This window comes from Lepidochelys kempii, chromosome 9, assembly GCF_965140265.1.
Source record: "Lepidochelys kempii isolate rLepKem1 chromosome 9, rLepKem1.hap2, whole genome shotgun sequence".
NCBI classification, from domain to species: Eukaryota; Metazoa; Chordata; order Testudines; family Cheloniidae; genus Lepidochelys; species Lepidochelys kempii.
In genome coordinates, this window is record NC_133264.1 from 85404264 (window position 1) to 85422031 (window position 17768).

Genomic DNA, 17768 nt, shown 5'->3' on the forward strand with positions numbered 1-17768 from the left:
AAAGAGAAAGCTGGATTCAAAATAAACATCTGTCTGTTTTTATCAAAAGTATTGGAAGGAGAGCGTATACAACTCCTAAATTGTAGGCACAAATACTTAGTGATTTTTTGCAAACCGTGAATACTGTATGCAATACACTGAGATGAAAATATCAATAATTTTGTTTTTGTGTTTATATTCTATCCTAAATTAACAAGGAGATAAACTGTTGTTGTTCAGACTGAAGACAGTAAGTGACACACAATTCTTTAGGCTAATATTTAAATTAAATTAGCCACTAGAGGGAGTTTACACACTTTCTGAAAAATATAATGAAAACTCATTGAAATACATTTTAGCTAACTTTTCTGAGCTATTTTCAGGGATACAATTCAATTTTATAGGGCTAAATTCAGATGTGAAGTAAGTGGGTAGAACTCCAGTGACTTCCAAGATCATTTCCCTAGGTCATCCCAAGCCCTATGTACAGTATATGCCACAGTTAATGGAAACTGGTTCTGTCCTCATTATGTTTTCCTGCCTCAGCCTATAGGACAACGTGTTGCCTTTTTTCCCCCATTTGTACCTACAGCGTACAATAAGCCGCAAATGATAACTCATCAACTTCTTGAGCCCCAACGAACCAAAGAGCTGAGCAGATCTTCCCCCGTCCTTCTATCTGAGGTAGGGGTGTGCGTGTAACCCAAACTCCACCAACTTTAACATGACTAACATGTTTAACATCTCAGTAAAATACATGGTTGCAAATGCTCTCTTTAAGTGTTGATTGAACCATAAACTCTGGAGATGACATTGGAGCACTCCCAGGGCTGGCCTTATGGGGCGCTGTGGTCAGTGGGGCACTGTGGTCAAGAAGCAAGGAGCAGGGCAGGCCCAGGGTGCGAGGCCTCAGAAGGAAGCTTGGGGCAACGGGGTGGGGAAGGCAGCGAGTGCCGGGTGGGGAGCCTGGGGAGGCAGTGAGGATAGGGGGTGAGGTGGGGTAGGGAGGCAGTGGGGGCTGGGGTTGGGGGGAGCCTGGGGAGGGAGTGGGGCCCTGGGATGACAAAATGCAAGTTTGCTCAGGGTGCCATTTTCCCTAAAGCCAGCCCTGAATAATCCTAAACTAGGCCTTAGGTTTGGGAGATTGAATCAAAAATCCTTTTTAACAGAACTAGTCCTGAAGGATACCCAGGACTTCTCCTTGGTCATTGTCCCCCAAGCCATAACGTTGTGGTGATCTCTTCAGCAAGGGAGATTGCATGCCGCTCCATTGGTTGTCAATTAATGATGATCTTTCAGTCGGACACAAGGAATATCCCTGAGGAGACTCCCTGCACTACATTCCTTTTAAATCTTCTTCTAACCTGCGTCTAATGGGAGTCTGCTGAGCTATTGGTTTTTGTGCATAGTGCTTCAGAGTGCTCGCACCGCAGTGTTTAAAGATGCCTGTTACTTTCTGCACAGACGGAATCGGACACTGCTTCAGAAATCAGCTTCCAGTTTAACAGACACAAAAAGACTCCTAGCATTGGCAGCCACTCCTCTGACATGGCATCAGTCTCTTCGGTAGGTACTTAATGGGCTCATCGTGCTAAAAAGCGGTTTTGCGGTAGGATGCAGTGACGCTGCATTTAGCTCTGGTGCTATGGCACCTGGAGTCTCCCATTATTTCTGGGTATTGTGTTACTGTGAGGAGGAGGAGGATCACTATAGCGATTGTATTTTCTTTTTATTATTTATGCATGTATGTTATAGTTTGTGCCTAGAGGCCCCATCCAAGATCAAGGTCCCATTGTGCTAGGTGTTATGCAAACACAGAATAAGAAACAATCTCTGCTCCAAGCTATTTACAGTCTAAATAGAGAAAACTGACGATGTGGTGAGAAAGGAAGGATTATTACTCTGGTTTTATGGCTGGAGATCTGAGGCACAGATTAAGTGACTTGCTCATGGACACACAGTACATATGTGACAGAGCTGGGAACCAAACTCCGATCTCCTGAGTCCCAGTCCAGTGCCCCAACAGCAAGACCATCTTTCCGTTGTCAACAAATTGAAGGGAGTTCAGAGAAGCACAATAAAAGTGGGACTAAGGGAACTGATCTGAGGGAAGATTACATGATCTAAATATATTTAGCTAGGTGAAGAGAGGAGTATGGGGAAGGTATGTTGGGTGGGATTTTTAAAAACTGACCAGCTGAGTTCAGGAGCTTTCAACAGGTCTTGTGTGTCTAACTCACTAAGGTGCTTTAGAAAATCCAACTCTAAACCCTCTGCTGGGGTAAGCCAGTGCAGCACTTTATTAGGGCAGTGAATTTGGCTCCAAAAACTGAGAGGAAATATTTAGGGGATTCCTGAGGGGTAATGAAATGAAGTCAAGAAGGGAGAAAGGACAGGCTGAATAACAGGGAAAACTCCCTATAAAATGACAGTGAAATATTGCCCAGGGGTGTTGGGAAGGTTAATGACTTGCTTTGTATCCTGCAATGCCATCAACATATGCCTTCAATGAATCGAAGTAATTGGTGTAATAGAACTTACACCTTTGCTTGTGTTTTATTTCTGCCTAATCACTTGCTTCTACTGAAGGCAATGGGATGGGCTGTGGGGGTTTTATTGTTTGTTTTTTGTTTTTTAAATGGAGGCCCAAAGCCAGTGAGCATTTGCACAGCAGTGTTTGTGAGTGCAGAAGACTATGTAGGTGTCTAGCTATCCATTTCTCTGTGCAGATGCACAATTTGTATGTGCAGTCCTGGCAACCAGGCACACAAAGGAATGTATCTCATGGTATATCAGCTCCTCAGGGCAGGGGTTTTGTTTGCCTCTCTTTTGTACAGCACCATGCACATTGAGAGTGCTTCAACAATGTAATAACAATGGGGCTAATCCTGAGGTTCTTGCTCAGTTTTTCATCAGTCCTTACTCAGGTAGGGCATTCCCTGGCATCAGTGGGAATCAACCTGAATGAAAAACTGTATAACCGTTGAGTAAGGAACTTTGGGATTTGGCCCAATAACTGTAGATTTACATGCAAGGAGTTCTGGTAGTCTCAACTTATTTCTTTTCTGAAAAACCCAATGGTGACATTGGGTTAGAATAACAGACAGCTGTCCTGTTGTGTGCTGGGGTAAAATGGCTCATTCGGTCCGCCATGGTCAAGAGACCCAGCTACCCTCATTCTCACAGAGCGCTTTGAGGTCTCAGGATGAAAAAAAATTCTGTGTCATTTGGTGAATTCAGACATCCAGTACTTAATAGCATGGCCCTGAAAGAGTATTCCCATCTGCACCTTGCCCACACTCCACAAGGACTTGATCCCACAGCCCTTAGTCACATGAATTGGGCCAGTGTTATGTTGGTACCCAGGAGCCAGCTAAGATCAAGTACAGAGTTTTTACAGCGTGTTTTGCTGTGAATGTACTTTAATTGTTGCTTTTCCCAGCATAATGAGGCTGCCTACCTTATTAGCACTAACCTTGTTCTTCTACCTGGACAGGTAAGTGGTAGCGTTCTCAGCGTCTACAGTGGTGATTTTGGGAGCGTGGATGCACAAGGGACTGTTCAGTTTGCTCTGGATTATGATGAGAAAAACCGAGAATTCCAGATTTATGTTTCTCAGTGCAAGGACCTGGCTGTGGTGGATGAGAAGAAAGGCAGATCTGACCCGTGAGTGAGGCTTATTTGTTTTGGTTTTATTTCTAAATTGCCTGATTATTTTCCCTAGGGGATTCTTGCTTTACCTGTTTAACGTTTTGTGTTTAGAAGTGTATTGGTTTCCTCCCTCCCTCCTCCAGATTTCTCCCGTTGGCTTGGCAGTACTGCCTTACTGGCTGCCAGCCCTACACTCACTGGAATCGATAAGGGATTTGCCACTGACTTAAATTTGAATAGGATTTTGAAACTTCAGGCCCTGGTCATGACCAGGGCCTGAGCACCTGGAATTCCTGTTGAAGACAATAGGGGATATGGGTGCCAAAGTTCCCTCTAATTTTTTACATCCATGTGCGGAATGAATTTTGCTATGTGCACCGATATGGTGGTGATGTGTGGCAGGGGTGGGGCTGAGGAGTTTGGAGTGTGGGAGGGGGCTCAGGGCTGTGGCAGAGGGTTGAGGTGCGGCAGGGGATGAGGGTTCCAGCTGGGAGTGTGGGCTCTGGGGTGGGGCCAGGGATAAGGTGTTTGGGGTACAAGCTGCCCCAGGGCTGCAGCAGGGAGAGAGGACTCCCCCCAGCCCTCTCTCGCCGCAGCAGCTCTGAGGCTGTGTCTGGGGGAGAGGTGCCTCTCCTCACCTGCTTGATAGACTGTTGTGCAGCTTAGAGGGAACTTAGATGGGTGCATGATACTCCTTATGATCAGACTCTTGTTTATTTTGGTTCCTAGAGACCTTTGGCATGTAGTGGCAAAAACTCCATCACAACATTGCAAACACATATTTGTGGATGTCCGTGATGGTTCTCCATCATGTGAAGCTGAAAAGGATAATCTCCCTTTTAACCTTTATAGGACCTTCAGTGGATGTCTTCTGGATCTACAGCGTAGGACAAAACCCACAGTACAATTTTGGGGGAGGGGGAAATTTTAAGAAACGCTTTTGGTGTGATGCACAAGTAATACTCTGCAGTAGCAAATTTTGAACCTAGTGTACGTTCCTTCTGGTGTAGAGGTGCCCCATACACTGAAAGGAAATCTATCTGCATATGTGGCCCCATTGCCATAGTATCTGAATGACTTGCAAACATTAATAAATTATCCTGTGAGGCAGGCAAGAATTATTAATCTCAATTTCACTGATGGGGAGCTGCGGCACAGAGTCGGAATGACTTCACCAGGAGTTTGAAGCAGAGCTGGGAATTGAACCCAAGTCCGTTAATCCAGTACCCTATCTGTGCAATCATCCTCTGTCACCCAAGCAATAATTTACAAATTTCCCTCACACCTATGTGCCATAATCCTGACCTGGAGGTATTACTTCTGGGAGCAAAAGGGTAGTTCCTTTCTCAGGCAAATTCCAAACACTATATTGGCATGACAGGCTAGACAGGCATTTCCAAAGCATAAAGCATTCAGAAGACCTTACATCCCTCACCTTAAGCCTGCTGGAGATCAATACAGATAATAGAGCATTTGTCTAGGATGGAACTTCACAGTATATTTGGGGTATATTCTCCTGTGTCCATTTTGTGCCTTATCAATCCTTGGCCTCTCTATGGAGAATCCCTAAAAAAGAGCACTTTGGTCCTAATTGTAATGGTGGTTCTTCTGATGTGGATGTTTCTCCACTAGCAATTGGATGGTTTCAGACGGTGATAGCTTCTGATTACCACCAACGCAGTTCGGACTCAAACATGGTGACAGGCTCAGTCCCCTTGAGACATCCCACCTCTCCTGCTCTCTTCTCTTATTTCACCCTTGCACAATGTCACTGCGATCTTGCACATACAGATATCTTATGGTATGACAGCTGATCCACTACCCCATTTACTGTTACAGAAAATGGTCTTTAATGCTTTCTAAATGATTACCAGTTTTACATATTGGCTGGGGAGCCACCTTCTTCTGGTTTCATTAGAGTTCATCCATCTCCACTGAACGATTTATAACTTCATGCAGAAGCCAAGTTAATATTCTAACCGGTTTCTTAGTTTTGGTTCCAGATTGTCAACTACAGGTCTTTTGTTAGCATAAATTCCATGTAACCATTCAGAAATCTCCCGTTTGTTGGAGCATGGCAGTGTGGAATGTTACTCAGCTGGAGTTCTTTTTTTTCCAGGTATGTCAAAACTTACCTGCTCCCAGACAAAGCTAGAATGGGCAAGAGAAAAACCTCGGTGAAGAAGAGAACAGTGAATCCCATTTACAACGAAGTGTTAAGAGTAAGGACATTTTTGACTAGCTTTATTCTAGCACACCTAGATCTTGCTGGCAACACCAGGGTCTGGTCCTTAGAAGTGCCAAGCACTTGCAAGCCCCTGTTGACTTAACTCAGAATTGTGGGTACTCCTAACCCCTTTGGATGTGGCCCTCAAGCTTGGTGTTCCCTGCAATGTCACCCAGCCCTGGTCTAAGCAGGCTATCTCCATTACTAGACTAGATGATCATAATGGTCCCTTCTGACCTTAGTATCTATGACTGAGAAGATAACCCAGCCACCATGCGCATTCATGCTTTGACCTCTAGGGTGAGGCTGCCAGCAAGGATACTATATTGGGTTTTGTGATGTGGATAGATAACTAGAAGGCCTATACAGCTCACAAAAGCAACATTGGATAAAACTAACTCTCTGTGTGCATTCTGGTGAATGTTAGTTCTTTATAAACAGTAACTACTAAGTGTCACATCCACTTTTATGAGGTGGATAGGTTTCAGAGTAACAGCCGTGTTAGTCTGTATTCGCAAAAAGAAAAGGAGGACTTGTGGCACCTTAGAGACTAACCAATTTATTAGAGCATAAGCTTTCGTGAGCTACAGCTCACTTCTTCAGATGCATATCGTGGAAACTGTAATAATTATTATTAAACCCTCATGGACTGAGGAAATTAAGACAGGTTAAGTGACTTGACCAAAACCACAGAGTGAGACCTGTCAAAACTGGGATGAAAACTCTAGTCATTAGCTGTCAGGCTTGTGTGTCCACTAGACCAGGCTATTAACAGCCCCTCCTCATCTCACCTTATCATTTCCCTGCTATTACAGGAGCCTCAGGCACTGGTGCACCTCGGTCCCTCCTATTCTCTGCCTGTGGCACGTAACAGACTAGTCTCCTGTGGGCTATCACATTTTGGTCTCATTTCAGTGGTTGGGCTTTGTGCGGGGGTGCTGGCTGGTGCTGTTGGCCTGTGATATACAGGAAAGCAGACTAGATCTGTTGGTTCCCTTCTGCTCTTAACACTGGCAGCTTAGCAAAGGACCCTGTTCATGCGTAGGTACTGGCCTGGAGGGAGCCTGTGGTAGTGACCTTTGTGCCATCAGTAATGTCCAGGGTGGCACTGTTCCCACTGCATAAATAGGTCTGGGATCCTCCAAAATTTCAAGGGACTTGTGCGTGAGTGTTTTACAGACCGCAAAGTCTGGGGAGGAGCGGGATAGGGAAGGAGAAGGGGTAGCTTGCAGATAACCTCAGATCTTTTGGAAAAATCAGTGGCCAGTATCGATCCCCGTTGTTTGGGTTACACTTTCAAGGCTTTTTGCAAGAACAAGAGGCTACAAACTTCCTTTAAACAAATGCAAAAAAAGTGGCAATTAGCTAAAACCTTTCTTAATCCCCAAAATCAGAGAATTGAGATGTTGCCAACCCTCACGACTTTATCATGAGACTCATGATAATTTGGTGGGTTTCTTAAAGCCACAGGTGCTAGAGGCCTGTGATAACATGAGAATCTCTGCTTTCTCTGAAAGGCAAAAAACTCTAGCTGGTTGCGAAGGAAAATTTGAAAATATAAAAGCAGAGGGCCAATAAAAAGACCCCCAAATGTATATTCTCTCTACAAATCTCATGGCTTTTAAAGCTAATCTTATATTTATTGGGAGGGCTGACTCATGATTTTTGAATGTTTAGGGTTGGCAATACTGGGATTGGAAGAGGGAGTTTTAATGAGTTCTGAGAGCCCCTATGACCAGGCTGTGCCTGAGCTATGTATTTCCTCTACCCTGCACTGGCTACCATTCATAACGTAGGAATATGTGGCATTCACCACTATGATCTTACTGATGAGCGCTTGAAGGATTAATTAAAATAAAAAATGCTGTATAATAATTCTTGTAAATGTATTGGGGCGTCCTTATAAAAACAGAAGTCATTGTTTCCGTACTCCCAGAAAAAGGCATTAGCAATATCTGAATCAAGTATGAAGCAGCATAAAGCTAGGCTGACATGGGATTTATAATTTTCCAAAGAAGGGGGCCCAGTCCTTTGAAATAAGCATTGAGCGGGTGTCTTTTGGATTGTTTTCTATAGATTCTTTCTTTCTTTGGGCTGGACTGAGACAGGTTATTACTTTGCGTTTGCAATGATAAAAAACTAGGTCTATCTTAAAATTATATTTAACATTCAGACAAAAGCAAAATATTTTGAGCAGTCCAACCCTCTTTTTCTCCTCTCTAGTATAAAATAGAGAAAATGGTGTTGCTGATCCAAAAATTAAATCTTTCCGTGTGGCACAATGACCCACTAGGACGTAACAGCTTCTTGGGAGAGATAGAAATAGACCTAGCTAGCTGGGATTGGAGCAACAAGAAACTCAACTGGTACATGCTGAAGCCACGGGTAAGTATGTCTCAGCTGGTATCCTACTAATTTGTTAATTATGACCAAGCAAAAAGTGTCATTCCATTTCTCTGTTTTCTTCATATACTGCATGGAGGAGAAAGTTATTGGAACATCTCAAGGCTACAGCCTCTTCTATAACTAGGCATTGCAACACACCCTGACAGTCAGATAACTTGGATATCAAGTGACAATGGATTTGTTGGTGCCGCCATGTTGAGATGCCCAGTTTGAGATCCCTTTCAAGAGACCTGATTTTCAGAAAGTGATGAACACCTGCCCTCTGAAAAATCAAACCCCTTTAGTGTGTCTCAAAGTGGTTTAATAAAATCACAAACCAATTTTGGGCCTTTGGGTTCTCACACTCCAAGTGAGGAAGCAAAGCCTCAGAGTGAAGAGCCCTCCCCTGAGAACAGACTGCCCCAGCCATGAATACCTAGGACTATCTGTACGAACATCCCGACTGCTCTTAAATGCTGCAGTGTATTTTAGGCTAAACATGCACTTGTATTAGCACATCTTGGATCTTTCTTTTTCAGACCCTCTCTGCCTTTAATGGTGTGGATCATCGAGGCGTGATGAATCTGTCTATTAAATACGTCCCACCAGGAAGCTTAGGTAAAATATATTTTATACATTAAGAAGAAATATTGCCGTGCCTACAGGGCATGCAGCTTGCAACCCAGTCTATTTCAGGCATGATTAAAGGATAATCTCATTAGAGCAAGAGATGGTCTTTGTGATTTGCGTGAATGAAGAGCCGCAGGTGCTGTGTACTTCAGTATGCAGGTTGTGTATGGTTTGTGCTCAGCTCCGGGTTAGACAGGAGCCTTGGTCTCACTCATCAGTGCACTCTGCCCACAGTTTTAAGACAGCCGTGCTGGCAAGCTCTGAATGGAGCCCAGTTTAGACCTCCTCTACCATGGGGGCTGGTCGCTGCAACGTGGGGTGTTATGGAGGGAAAGGGAACGGAAATCCTTCTGTGTTAGTTTTGGGTGGAGATGAACTCCCAGGAGAGGGGCGCTTGCAGACTGAAACATTGTACAGGGGCTCTGTAACAAAAGGAAACGTTCATTAGCCAGGGGACTACAGTCTGCTTGGACCTCTGATAAGGTCCAAAGGAAATCTTTCTCTGAAGTGGGAAGAAGCGGTGTGGGTGAGCACTAGGACAACAGCAGATTTAGGATGAAATGAGCAGAAAAGAGGATAGAACATACCCTTGTACTCTTTGCTATCTCCCCTCAATAATGCAGATCAGGTGTCTCCTCTCTCTTCCATGCTGCAGAGAGCTTTTCAGTCCTGCCAGTGCCTCTGCCTCTGGCTGTGAGCACATACTGTCTCCACCTCCCAAGCTGCTACACAGCCAGACTGTCCTGATAAAATGGCTTTTCTGGGGGTGTAGCACCTTCTGTTGGCCCGTGAGAGGAAGTGCTGTTTTAATGTCTCTAGTAGGAGTGTTTCATTGGGACTAACAAGCTGATAAGCGGCTGCACACCAGCAGAACTGGTATCTAGCTGTTCTGTGTTGTGGGAAGTAGGGGGCAGAGTTGGGCCCTGGATCCATCCCTTCACACTTTAGTGAAGGAAGCTGCTCCTCTGCTTGCTGACTACTATTAGGACTTGATTGAAAACCGTTCTATTTTCTGAAATGGCAGGTCCAAAGAATCCTTCATCTGGGGAAGTTCATATCTGGGTCAAAGACAGCAAGGACCTCCCACAGTTGCGCCCTTCTGGAATTGACTCCTTTGTGAAATGGTAATTGTATGAGCTTTTTCCCATATACACAAGTGGGGAAGATCTTAGTTTAGATGCAGGGCTCACACACACACCTTCCTGGAGACGTCTTTTTGGAGGCGTGTTTTCTTCTAACGGTCATACCTAGCAGTGCATCAGTTCTTTGCACTTATAAATAGCTGCACACTATCTTAGGTGCAGTGCTCTGTTCTCTAGGATCATCTGGAGTGAATTGCCTTTTGTTGTTCACCATAGAGCATATCCAGAAGTCCCTACTCTGGCAAAATTCCCACTGAAATCAATGGGAGTTTTGCCTAAGTGAGGATTGAGTAAAAATGGAGGGAGGGCCTCTGGGTCTGACCTTGTGCGTTCAGGCGAAATTGAGAATTTTGTGTATCAAAGTGCACACACGCAGACACACACACGGAGGTAAGGGAGGCTTGTCTTTGTATGCTCCTTTTTGTGTGAAAGATTGATATACATAAACAGCATGGCTGCACCACTCTAATCATCACATAAGCATGTAAAGTACAGAACCATAGTTTCAGTCTTGGTGTCAGCAAAACGTGTTCAAGTTTATAAAGGCAGCTGAGATGGGGAAGAGTGAAGTGTTGTGTTTTCTCGGGGGGGGGAGGGATCATGTTGGATAGTCAGCAGAACATGAGCTCCCAGTGCAGTTTTGTGGCCAAAAGGGCTAATGTGATCCTTGGATGTATAAACAAGAGAGTGTAGAGTCAGAGTAGAGAGGCTATATTTACCTCTGTATTTGGCACTGGTGTAATCTCTACTGGGATACTGCATCAGTTCTGGTGTCTACATTTTAAGAAGGATGTTGAAAAATTGGGGAGAGTTCAGAGAAGAGCCCTGATTAAAGGATTAGAAAACCTGCCTTATTGTGAAAGATTCAAGGAGCTCAATCTATTTAGCTTAATAAACAGAAGGTTAAGTGGTGACTTGATTACAGATTAGAAGTACTTCTATGGGGAACAGAAATTTGATAATAGAGGGCTTTTCAGTCTGTAATAAGATAGACAAATTTAGACTAGAAATAAATTGCAATTTTTAACAGTGAAGGTAACTAACCATTGGAACAACTTACCAAAGATTGTGGTGGGTTCTATGCCATTGGCAATTTTTAAATTAAGATGAGATGTTTTTCTAAAAGAATGCTCCATTTCAAACACAACTGTGGGACTTGAAACAGAAACTAATATAGGGAAGTTCTCTGGCCTGTATTACACAGATGGTTAGACTAGATAATCACAGTGGTCCCCTCTGAGCTTAACAATCTACAGATCTATTAAATATGTCCAAAATATTGTCGGCTTTTCAAATTTTATCTGTTTTATGGGAAAAAGAGCATTTCTCAACATTTCCCTTCAGACTGTTCTGACAAGTCTATGGGCTAGGGTTACAGTTGGGGCCAGTTGTAGCCCAGGGATAGGTGAGTGTTGGGACATGTAGTGGGCCCCAGGTAAGGTTGGAGTTAGGGCTGATAGTGGTCCTTAGGCCAGGGTTACAATTGGAACAAGTTGGAGTAGCCAGGGTAGTAGTTAAATGTGTTGTGACCAGTGCTGGCCTTGAGCTATAGGGTGAGAATTGGGGCCTGTAGAGTTCTCTGGACTAGGGTTAGGCCTGGAGCTGTTAGGTACCCAGGATTAGTGTTATGGGTGAATGGTTACCATGGGAACTGGTGGTGGTTGCTGGGTTGGGTTTGACTTGGGGCCTAATTCAAGACCCTGGGTAAGGGCAAAACTGGGGGGCTCAAGCTATGGTTTGAGTGTGGAGAGGTTAATGTTGTCGTATAGGATTTCTGTCTCTGAACTATGTTTAAGGTTGGAGCCTGTAAGTGGCCTTCAAGTAAGGTATGGGGTACTGTAGACAGTAGAGTTAGGGATAGGGCTGGTTGAGGACCACAGACTAGATTTAAGGTTTGAAATCATAAGTGTCATTCAACTAGGGGTTGGTCCCCTAGGTTCATGGTGGGTAGGGCACCTTGGATGTGGATGTGAGTTGCCGTTAAGGGACTCTGGGGCAAGTGTTTGAGCTGATGTGGGTTGGAGTGCTGCCAAAACACACAATTTTAAATGTTTTCTATAGAGCCCTAGCTCCTGAATAAAAGCGATTACACAGAATTTTACCTTGCTTTTTTCTTAATGAAAGATTTTTAGCCTGCTTGTTGGGGAGACAAGTGTGAACACATGAACGTTAAAATCCCAAACAAGATGACAAATAGAAAAAAACCAAATATATATTTTTTTAAATTTCATGAATTTAAGTCCAATGTCACAATTTTTTGAGCTTAAATAATGACTTTTGAATGGTTGAAGGGAGAGCTGATGGAATGGTAAGGATATGATCCCCAAATGGGCGTTAAAGTTCAGGAAAGGGATAGATTTGAGGGTCAGCAATGGGGCCAGCAGAGGGCCTCAGGCTAGGGTTAAGGTTAGGACTTGCAGGGCTCGCCCAGCTACAATTAGTCCAGAAAAGGGCCCTGGGCTATGATAAGGATTAGGAATGGGGCAGGCAATGGCTCCAGGACTAGGGTTAGAGGTGGAGCCAGCAGAGGGCCCCAGAGGATAGGTGACAGAGGGCTCAGGCTTGGTTTAAGGTTGGGATCTGTGGGCTTGCCTGCCTCCAGTTAGGTTTGGGGCTGGCAGAGGGCCCCAGGGTTAGAGCTAAGGTTAGGGTTAGGGCTGTCAGAGGGCTGTTGCGACAGTTGGGCCTACAGATTTATGCTAATTGTTCACAGCTGAGCTCACAATGAGTGAAAGTTCTTGAAGTGTCACAATAACCTGCAACAACAAATGTTGATGGGGAAAGTTGCAAAAGGAAGACAGACCGATTGAACTGCTCCAAACAAAAAGGTGTACTGATATAACTCAAGGACTGTGTTAAAATCATGCCTGGTAAACAAGACCATGTGAGGCTGAAAATCAAAATTGATGTGTCAGAAATTAGGCCTAATTGGTGGACAAAATAGTGAAAGGATGGGCTATTCTGTTGGGGGTGGGGGGATCCTTAAAGAAAGATTTTTTTGGAAGGAAAAATTGGTTACTGGAGTGAACTTCACCATCATGCCTGCCACTCTCACCATTTCCAGGGACCCCCGACCTTCTTTATTCTAATCCTAAGAGATGTCCTGACCAGACTAGGTCAGAGAGGGAGAAAAATGACATCCCACCTTTGCTGGCTTCAGCTAAATCCTGAATACCAACTGGGATGTGAGACTTTGTCCCCCTTTTTTCTATTCTTTTCCTTCCCCATCTTTGTTCTCATTCCTATCCCTCTCCTTTTTCCTTCTGTCTGGTAAGAGTCTGGCTTAGTCAGCTAAGATTGTATATTTTGCAACACTTCTGTAAGCCTGTGAGCAGAATGAAGCTGCTAAAAGCAGTGCCCTAACCAGCTTGATGCTGGTATAAGTTTGCCAGTCTCAAAGTTGCTGGTAAGACTGTGTGCTGTGCCTGTGTTTTTTCCGGCTGTGAGGTTGCAAGAATCAATGCCGGAAACAGAAGCTACATTTTCTATCTTTGGTGTTTTTTGGTTTCTCCTCTTTTTGCATTCATCTTGTTTTTTCTTCTAGGAAACAGGATCAGACTTTAATAACAGCAATGACCATTCCAGCCCAACTCTACTAACTTCTTCTCTCTTCCCCAAAAAGGACAGTTACTATCTAAGATACTAAGAGGGATAATCCTTCTAAAAATCTCTCTAGCAAAAGGGAAAGGGAACAAGGGATGGTGTTAAAATGAAAGCCTTGTTTAATACTTTACATTTCAATTGCATTATCTGTTTTTCCTTCTTTTCTGTATCTTTAATACATGGTATTAAAAGATTTGTAAAGGTGTTTGCCGTGATACTAAGCAGGCTGAGGTTTCTCTATCCCAAACCTTCTTTAATGTTGGACAATGACAAGGTCCTTAACACCTTTGACCCTTTGGGCCCATATGTTCCATCTAAATTAATACAAGGCCCTGGGCTAGGATTAGGGGTGGGGCCTTTGACTGACTGCAACACAAACCCTGGCCTGGCTAGCCCTAATCACCCCAGCATAGGTTGAGGTTTGCAGCCAGTAGGATTCCCTAGGCTCAGGTTAGGGTTGGGGCCAGCAGAGGGCCCTAGGCTCACATTACGGTTGGGGCTGGTAGGTCTTGCTAGTCTAAGGCCAGGGGTGGGGACTGTATGACTCACTGGGCCAGAGTTGGAGCTAGTAGGGCTTGCTGGCCTAGGTTTGGAGCTGGTAGGGCTTGCCAGGCTAGGATTAGAGTTTGGGGCTGGTTGGGCTCTCCGGGATATGGTTAGGGTTTGGATCGGTAGAGCTTTCCAGGCTGGGGTTTGGATTAGAGCCATTAGGATTGGGACTGGAAGAGATCTGTGATCTAGGGTTGTGGCTAGAACAGGGCCCAACCTAGGGTAGGGCTGTGGCCAATGGGTAGGGTAGGGCTGTGGCCAACCTCTAACCATGGTACGTTTCACCATGCTAGGTGTAGGGTTGGGACCAGTAGGTGTTCGTTTTGGGTTAAGGTCAATAATTGTACCAATGCTACCTTTGGGTGTATTTCTTGTAGGAATCTTTGGGTTTGTGTTAGGGTTGGATCCTGTAGGACTTTCAGTCTTGTTTAGAATTTGTGCTGAGATGTAGTCCAGAACTATTATTAGGATTGGTACTGGATTATTGTTAAGTATCACAGTAATTGGGTTCTTGTGCTAATGTCCATTCAAGACATTGTTTATTTTAAAAAATCAAATTTATTTTTATAAATATAAACTGAAAATGAATAATTTTTATAAATGCTCACCAAATCTTTGCCAAAACCATCAAATTTTAAAATAGAGAAAACTCTTCATGAAAACTTTCACTTTTAAGATGGAATCTTATGACAAAAAATCTTTCATTTAAATCTTTTGACTATTCTAATGTCTCTAGAGACTAGTTGTTAAATTGAGACCAAATTTCCCCTAAGCTCACAATTGAGGAGTCTGTGGACCCAGAAATTTGGTTCAGATCCATCCTTTCCAAAAAACAAAACCAGAAAATAGTTTTAAAAATTGTTTAACTCTGCATTGCATGATGATTTTTTTTCTCCTCTCTAAGCTATGTGCTTCCAGACACCAGTAAGAAGAGTTACCAGAAGACCAGAGTTATTAAAAGAGACTCAAACCCTGTTTTTAATCACACTATTGTGTATGATGGGTTCCACACAGAAGATCTGAAAGATGCCTGTGTTGAGCTGACTGTGTGGGATCATGAAAAACTAACCAATCACTTCCTCGGAGGGATCAGGCTGGGCCTTGGGACAGGTAATTGGATCCTTATTTGAGTCAGGAGAATTTTTTTTTCTTTAAACTAAATTTTGTTCAATATTGTCGCCACATAGAACATGATGGGGCCTTCCAGGTCTGCTTCATGTTGGAGGAGATGTCAGTGACAAGGAGTGTGGGTGTATTCCAAGTGTAAGTTGGATTTACATGCACACACCAGTCCTAGGTCAGAGGCGGTCACAAATGGCATGCTGGCAAACCCTTCTTTCAGGAATCTCAGCCCAAACACCAATATCCCTCCCAATGTTCTCATGGGCTAAAGTGGGCTGGACCTGCCCCCAGAGAGTGGGAGAGTTGCAGAGAGAGCTCATCCTGCACTCACCCTGATGCAGCAACTCCTGTCGTGAGGGGCTGGCTGGGATCCGCTCCGACATTCTGAGCATGTGCCAGGCTCGGACAGGGGCCAGGAAAGGCCCATGGGGAGGCATACATGGTCTCAGAGCAAGGAGCACATTAGAGAGCACAGGAAGAGGAGAAGCAGGTTGCAATGCCTGGAGCAGGGAGTCAAGCCCAGCCAGCCCTGCAAGCCAAGAGCCATTTCAACCAGGACAGGGGGTTTTATAGGTGAAAGCAGGACAGTCTTGCAAAACCTGGGACTGTTAGGAGGTCTGCACAAATACCTGGATCCTAGGAAGCAACTCCACCCCAAGAACTGGCTCTAGTTTGAGAAAGAGAGGAAACGCTCCTTCTGTTTGCAACCGCTCCCCCAAATAAAGTACAGCACTTCTTCATTGACTGAATAGTGCTTACACAAGTCCTTTTTCTTAATGTGCATCAGCACTACCGGGTAACTCCCTCTGAAACAATATATTGAAATTTACAAGACAGACCAATAATGAATACCTTACAATGGCGTTGGACGCATACTGGGTACTCATGGTGCACAGTCAGTTCTGAGATTATGGTAGCTAGAAATAAAGCACAAAATGGAAAAGTATAGTCTGCTGGACATAAATATTGTTAAATTTATTTTGATCACAGAAGTGCCCACAATCCCCCATTGAGATTGGCACCCCATTTTGCTTGGTGCTGTATAGACATATTAAGAGACAGTCAAAGTTTACTGTCTAAGGTCCCAATTCAGGCAAGCATTTACACATGTGCCCAACTTCAAGTGTGTTATTTCAGCAGGATTATGACCCTTACGGTCAGGGATATGCGGATATATTCTGCCAGTGGGGCTCCTAAATAGACCAGATACCCACAGGGTGAGATATAGATGATGTCAGAGTTTCTGTACCAAGATTTCTATATGGATGTCCATTAGAAATTGTGTTTTCTGACACACTGCTTCGATGCCCTTCACTTGGATAGTCATCCTTTGTTGCCTCTTTGCTTCTGTTCCAGTCTTACTTCCCCCTGCTCCTTTTCGGGGGGGGGGGGGGATCTTCACAGAATCTTAGACATGAATGGCTGGAAGGGACCTTGAGAGCCATCAGTCCAGCCTCCTGCTCTGAGGCAGGACCAAGTTGATCTAGACCATCCCTGACAGGTGTTTGTCCAACAGATTCTAAAAAACTTCCAGTGTTGGGGATTCTACAGCCTCCCTTGGAAGTGCGTATTAGAGCTTAACTGCCCATACTGTTAGGTTTCCCCCCCACCCATATCCAACAAATATCCCTTGTTGCAGATTAAGCCCATTACTTCTTGTCCTCCCTTCAATGGACATGGAGAATAACTGATCACTGTCTTCTGTATAACAGCCCTTCACATGTTTTGAAAACTCTGATCAGGTCACCCCCTCCATCTTTTCTCAAGACTAAATATGCCCAGATGTTTTTAATCTTTCCTCATAGGTCAGGTTTTCTAACCTATTATCATTTTTGTTGCTTTCTTCTGGATTCTGTCCAACCCCCCATCTTTCCTGAAGTGTGGTGCCCTGAACTGGGCTCTGTACTCCAGCTGAGGCCTTGCCAGTGCCAAGTAGAGTTGCCTGTATCTTACATATATCACTCCTGTTCATAGGCCCTAGAATGACATGAGCCTTTTTTGCAGCTTTGTCACACTGTTGACTCCTATTCAGTTTGTGATCCCCAGATCCTTTTTCAGCAGCACAGCCAGCTAGCAGTTAGTCCCCATTTTTTAATTGTGCATTTGTTTGCAGGGGGTTCCTTCCTAAGTGAAGTATTTTACACTTGTCTCTATTGACTTTATCCTGTTGATTTCAGACAGATTTTTCTAATCTGTCAAGGTCATTTTGAATTCCAATCCTGTTCTCCAAAGTGTGTATGGCTCCTCACAGCTTGGTGTCATCTGCATATTTTATAAGCACACTCTCCCCTTATCCCAGTCCTCCTGCCTTTAATACAAATAGTTGACTTAAACAATGGTGCCTCCTAATGCAGAGATTATAATCAACATTGACACTAAAGAAATGAATTCCATTCTGCTGAAATCTGTTCTATGCCTTTTTCTGATGGTGCTCATTGTGAGTTAGCTTGCAGCATGTCCTACATTTAGGCCTTGGCAGA

The 17768-nt window shown here is 44.1% G+C and overlaps 1 protein-coding gene across 1 annotated transcript in view; it reads left to right on the top strand.

Annotated features, from left to right (window-relative positions):
- Positions 1-17768, top strand: part of LOC140917759 (synaptotagmin-like protein 2) — a 69335-nt gene that overhangs the window by 44825 nt on the left and 6742 nt on the right. Inside the window, exons 9-16 of the mRNA XM_073361243.1 lie at positions 572-663; positions 1444-1545; positions 3476-3645; positions 5750-5852; positions 8081-8242; positions 8782-8860; positions 9897-9996; positions 15071-15276. Of these exons, the coding sequence (XP_073217344.1) occupies positions 572-663; positions 1444-1545; positions 3476-3645; positions 5750-5852; positions 8081-8242; positions 8782-8860; positions 9897-9996; positions 15071-15276 (1014 nt within the window). The remainder of the gene's footprint in view (positions 1-571; positions 664-1443; positions 1546-3475; positions 3646-5749; positions 5853-8080; positions 8243-8781; positions 8861-9896; positions 9997-15070; positions 15277-17768) is intronic.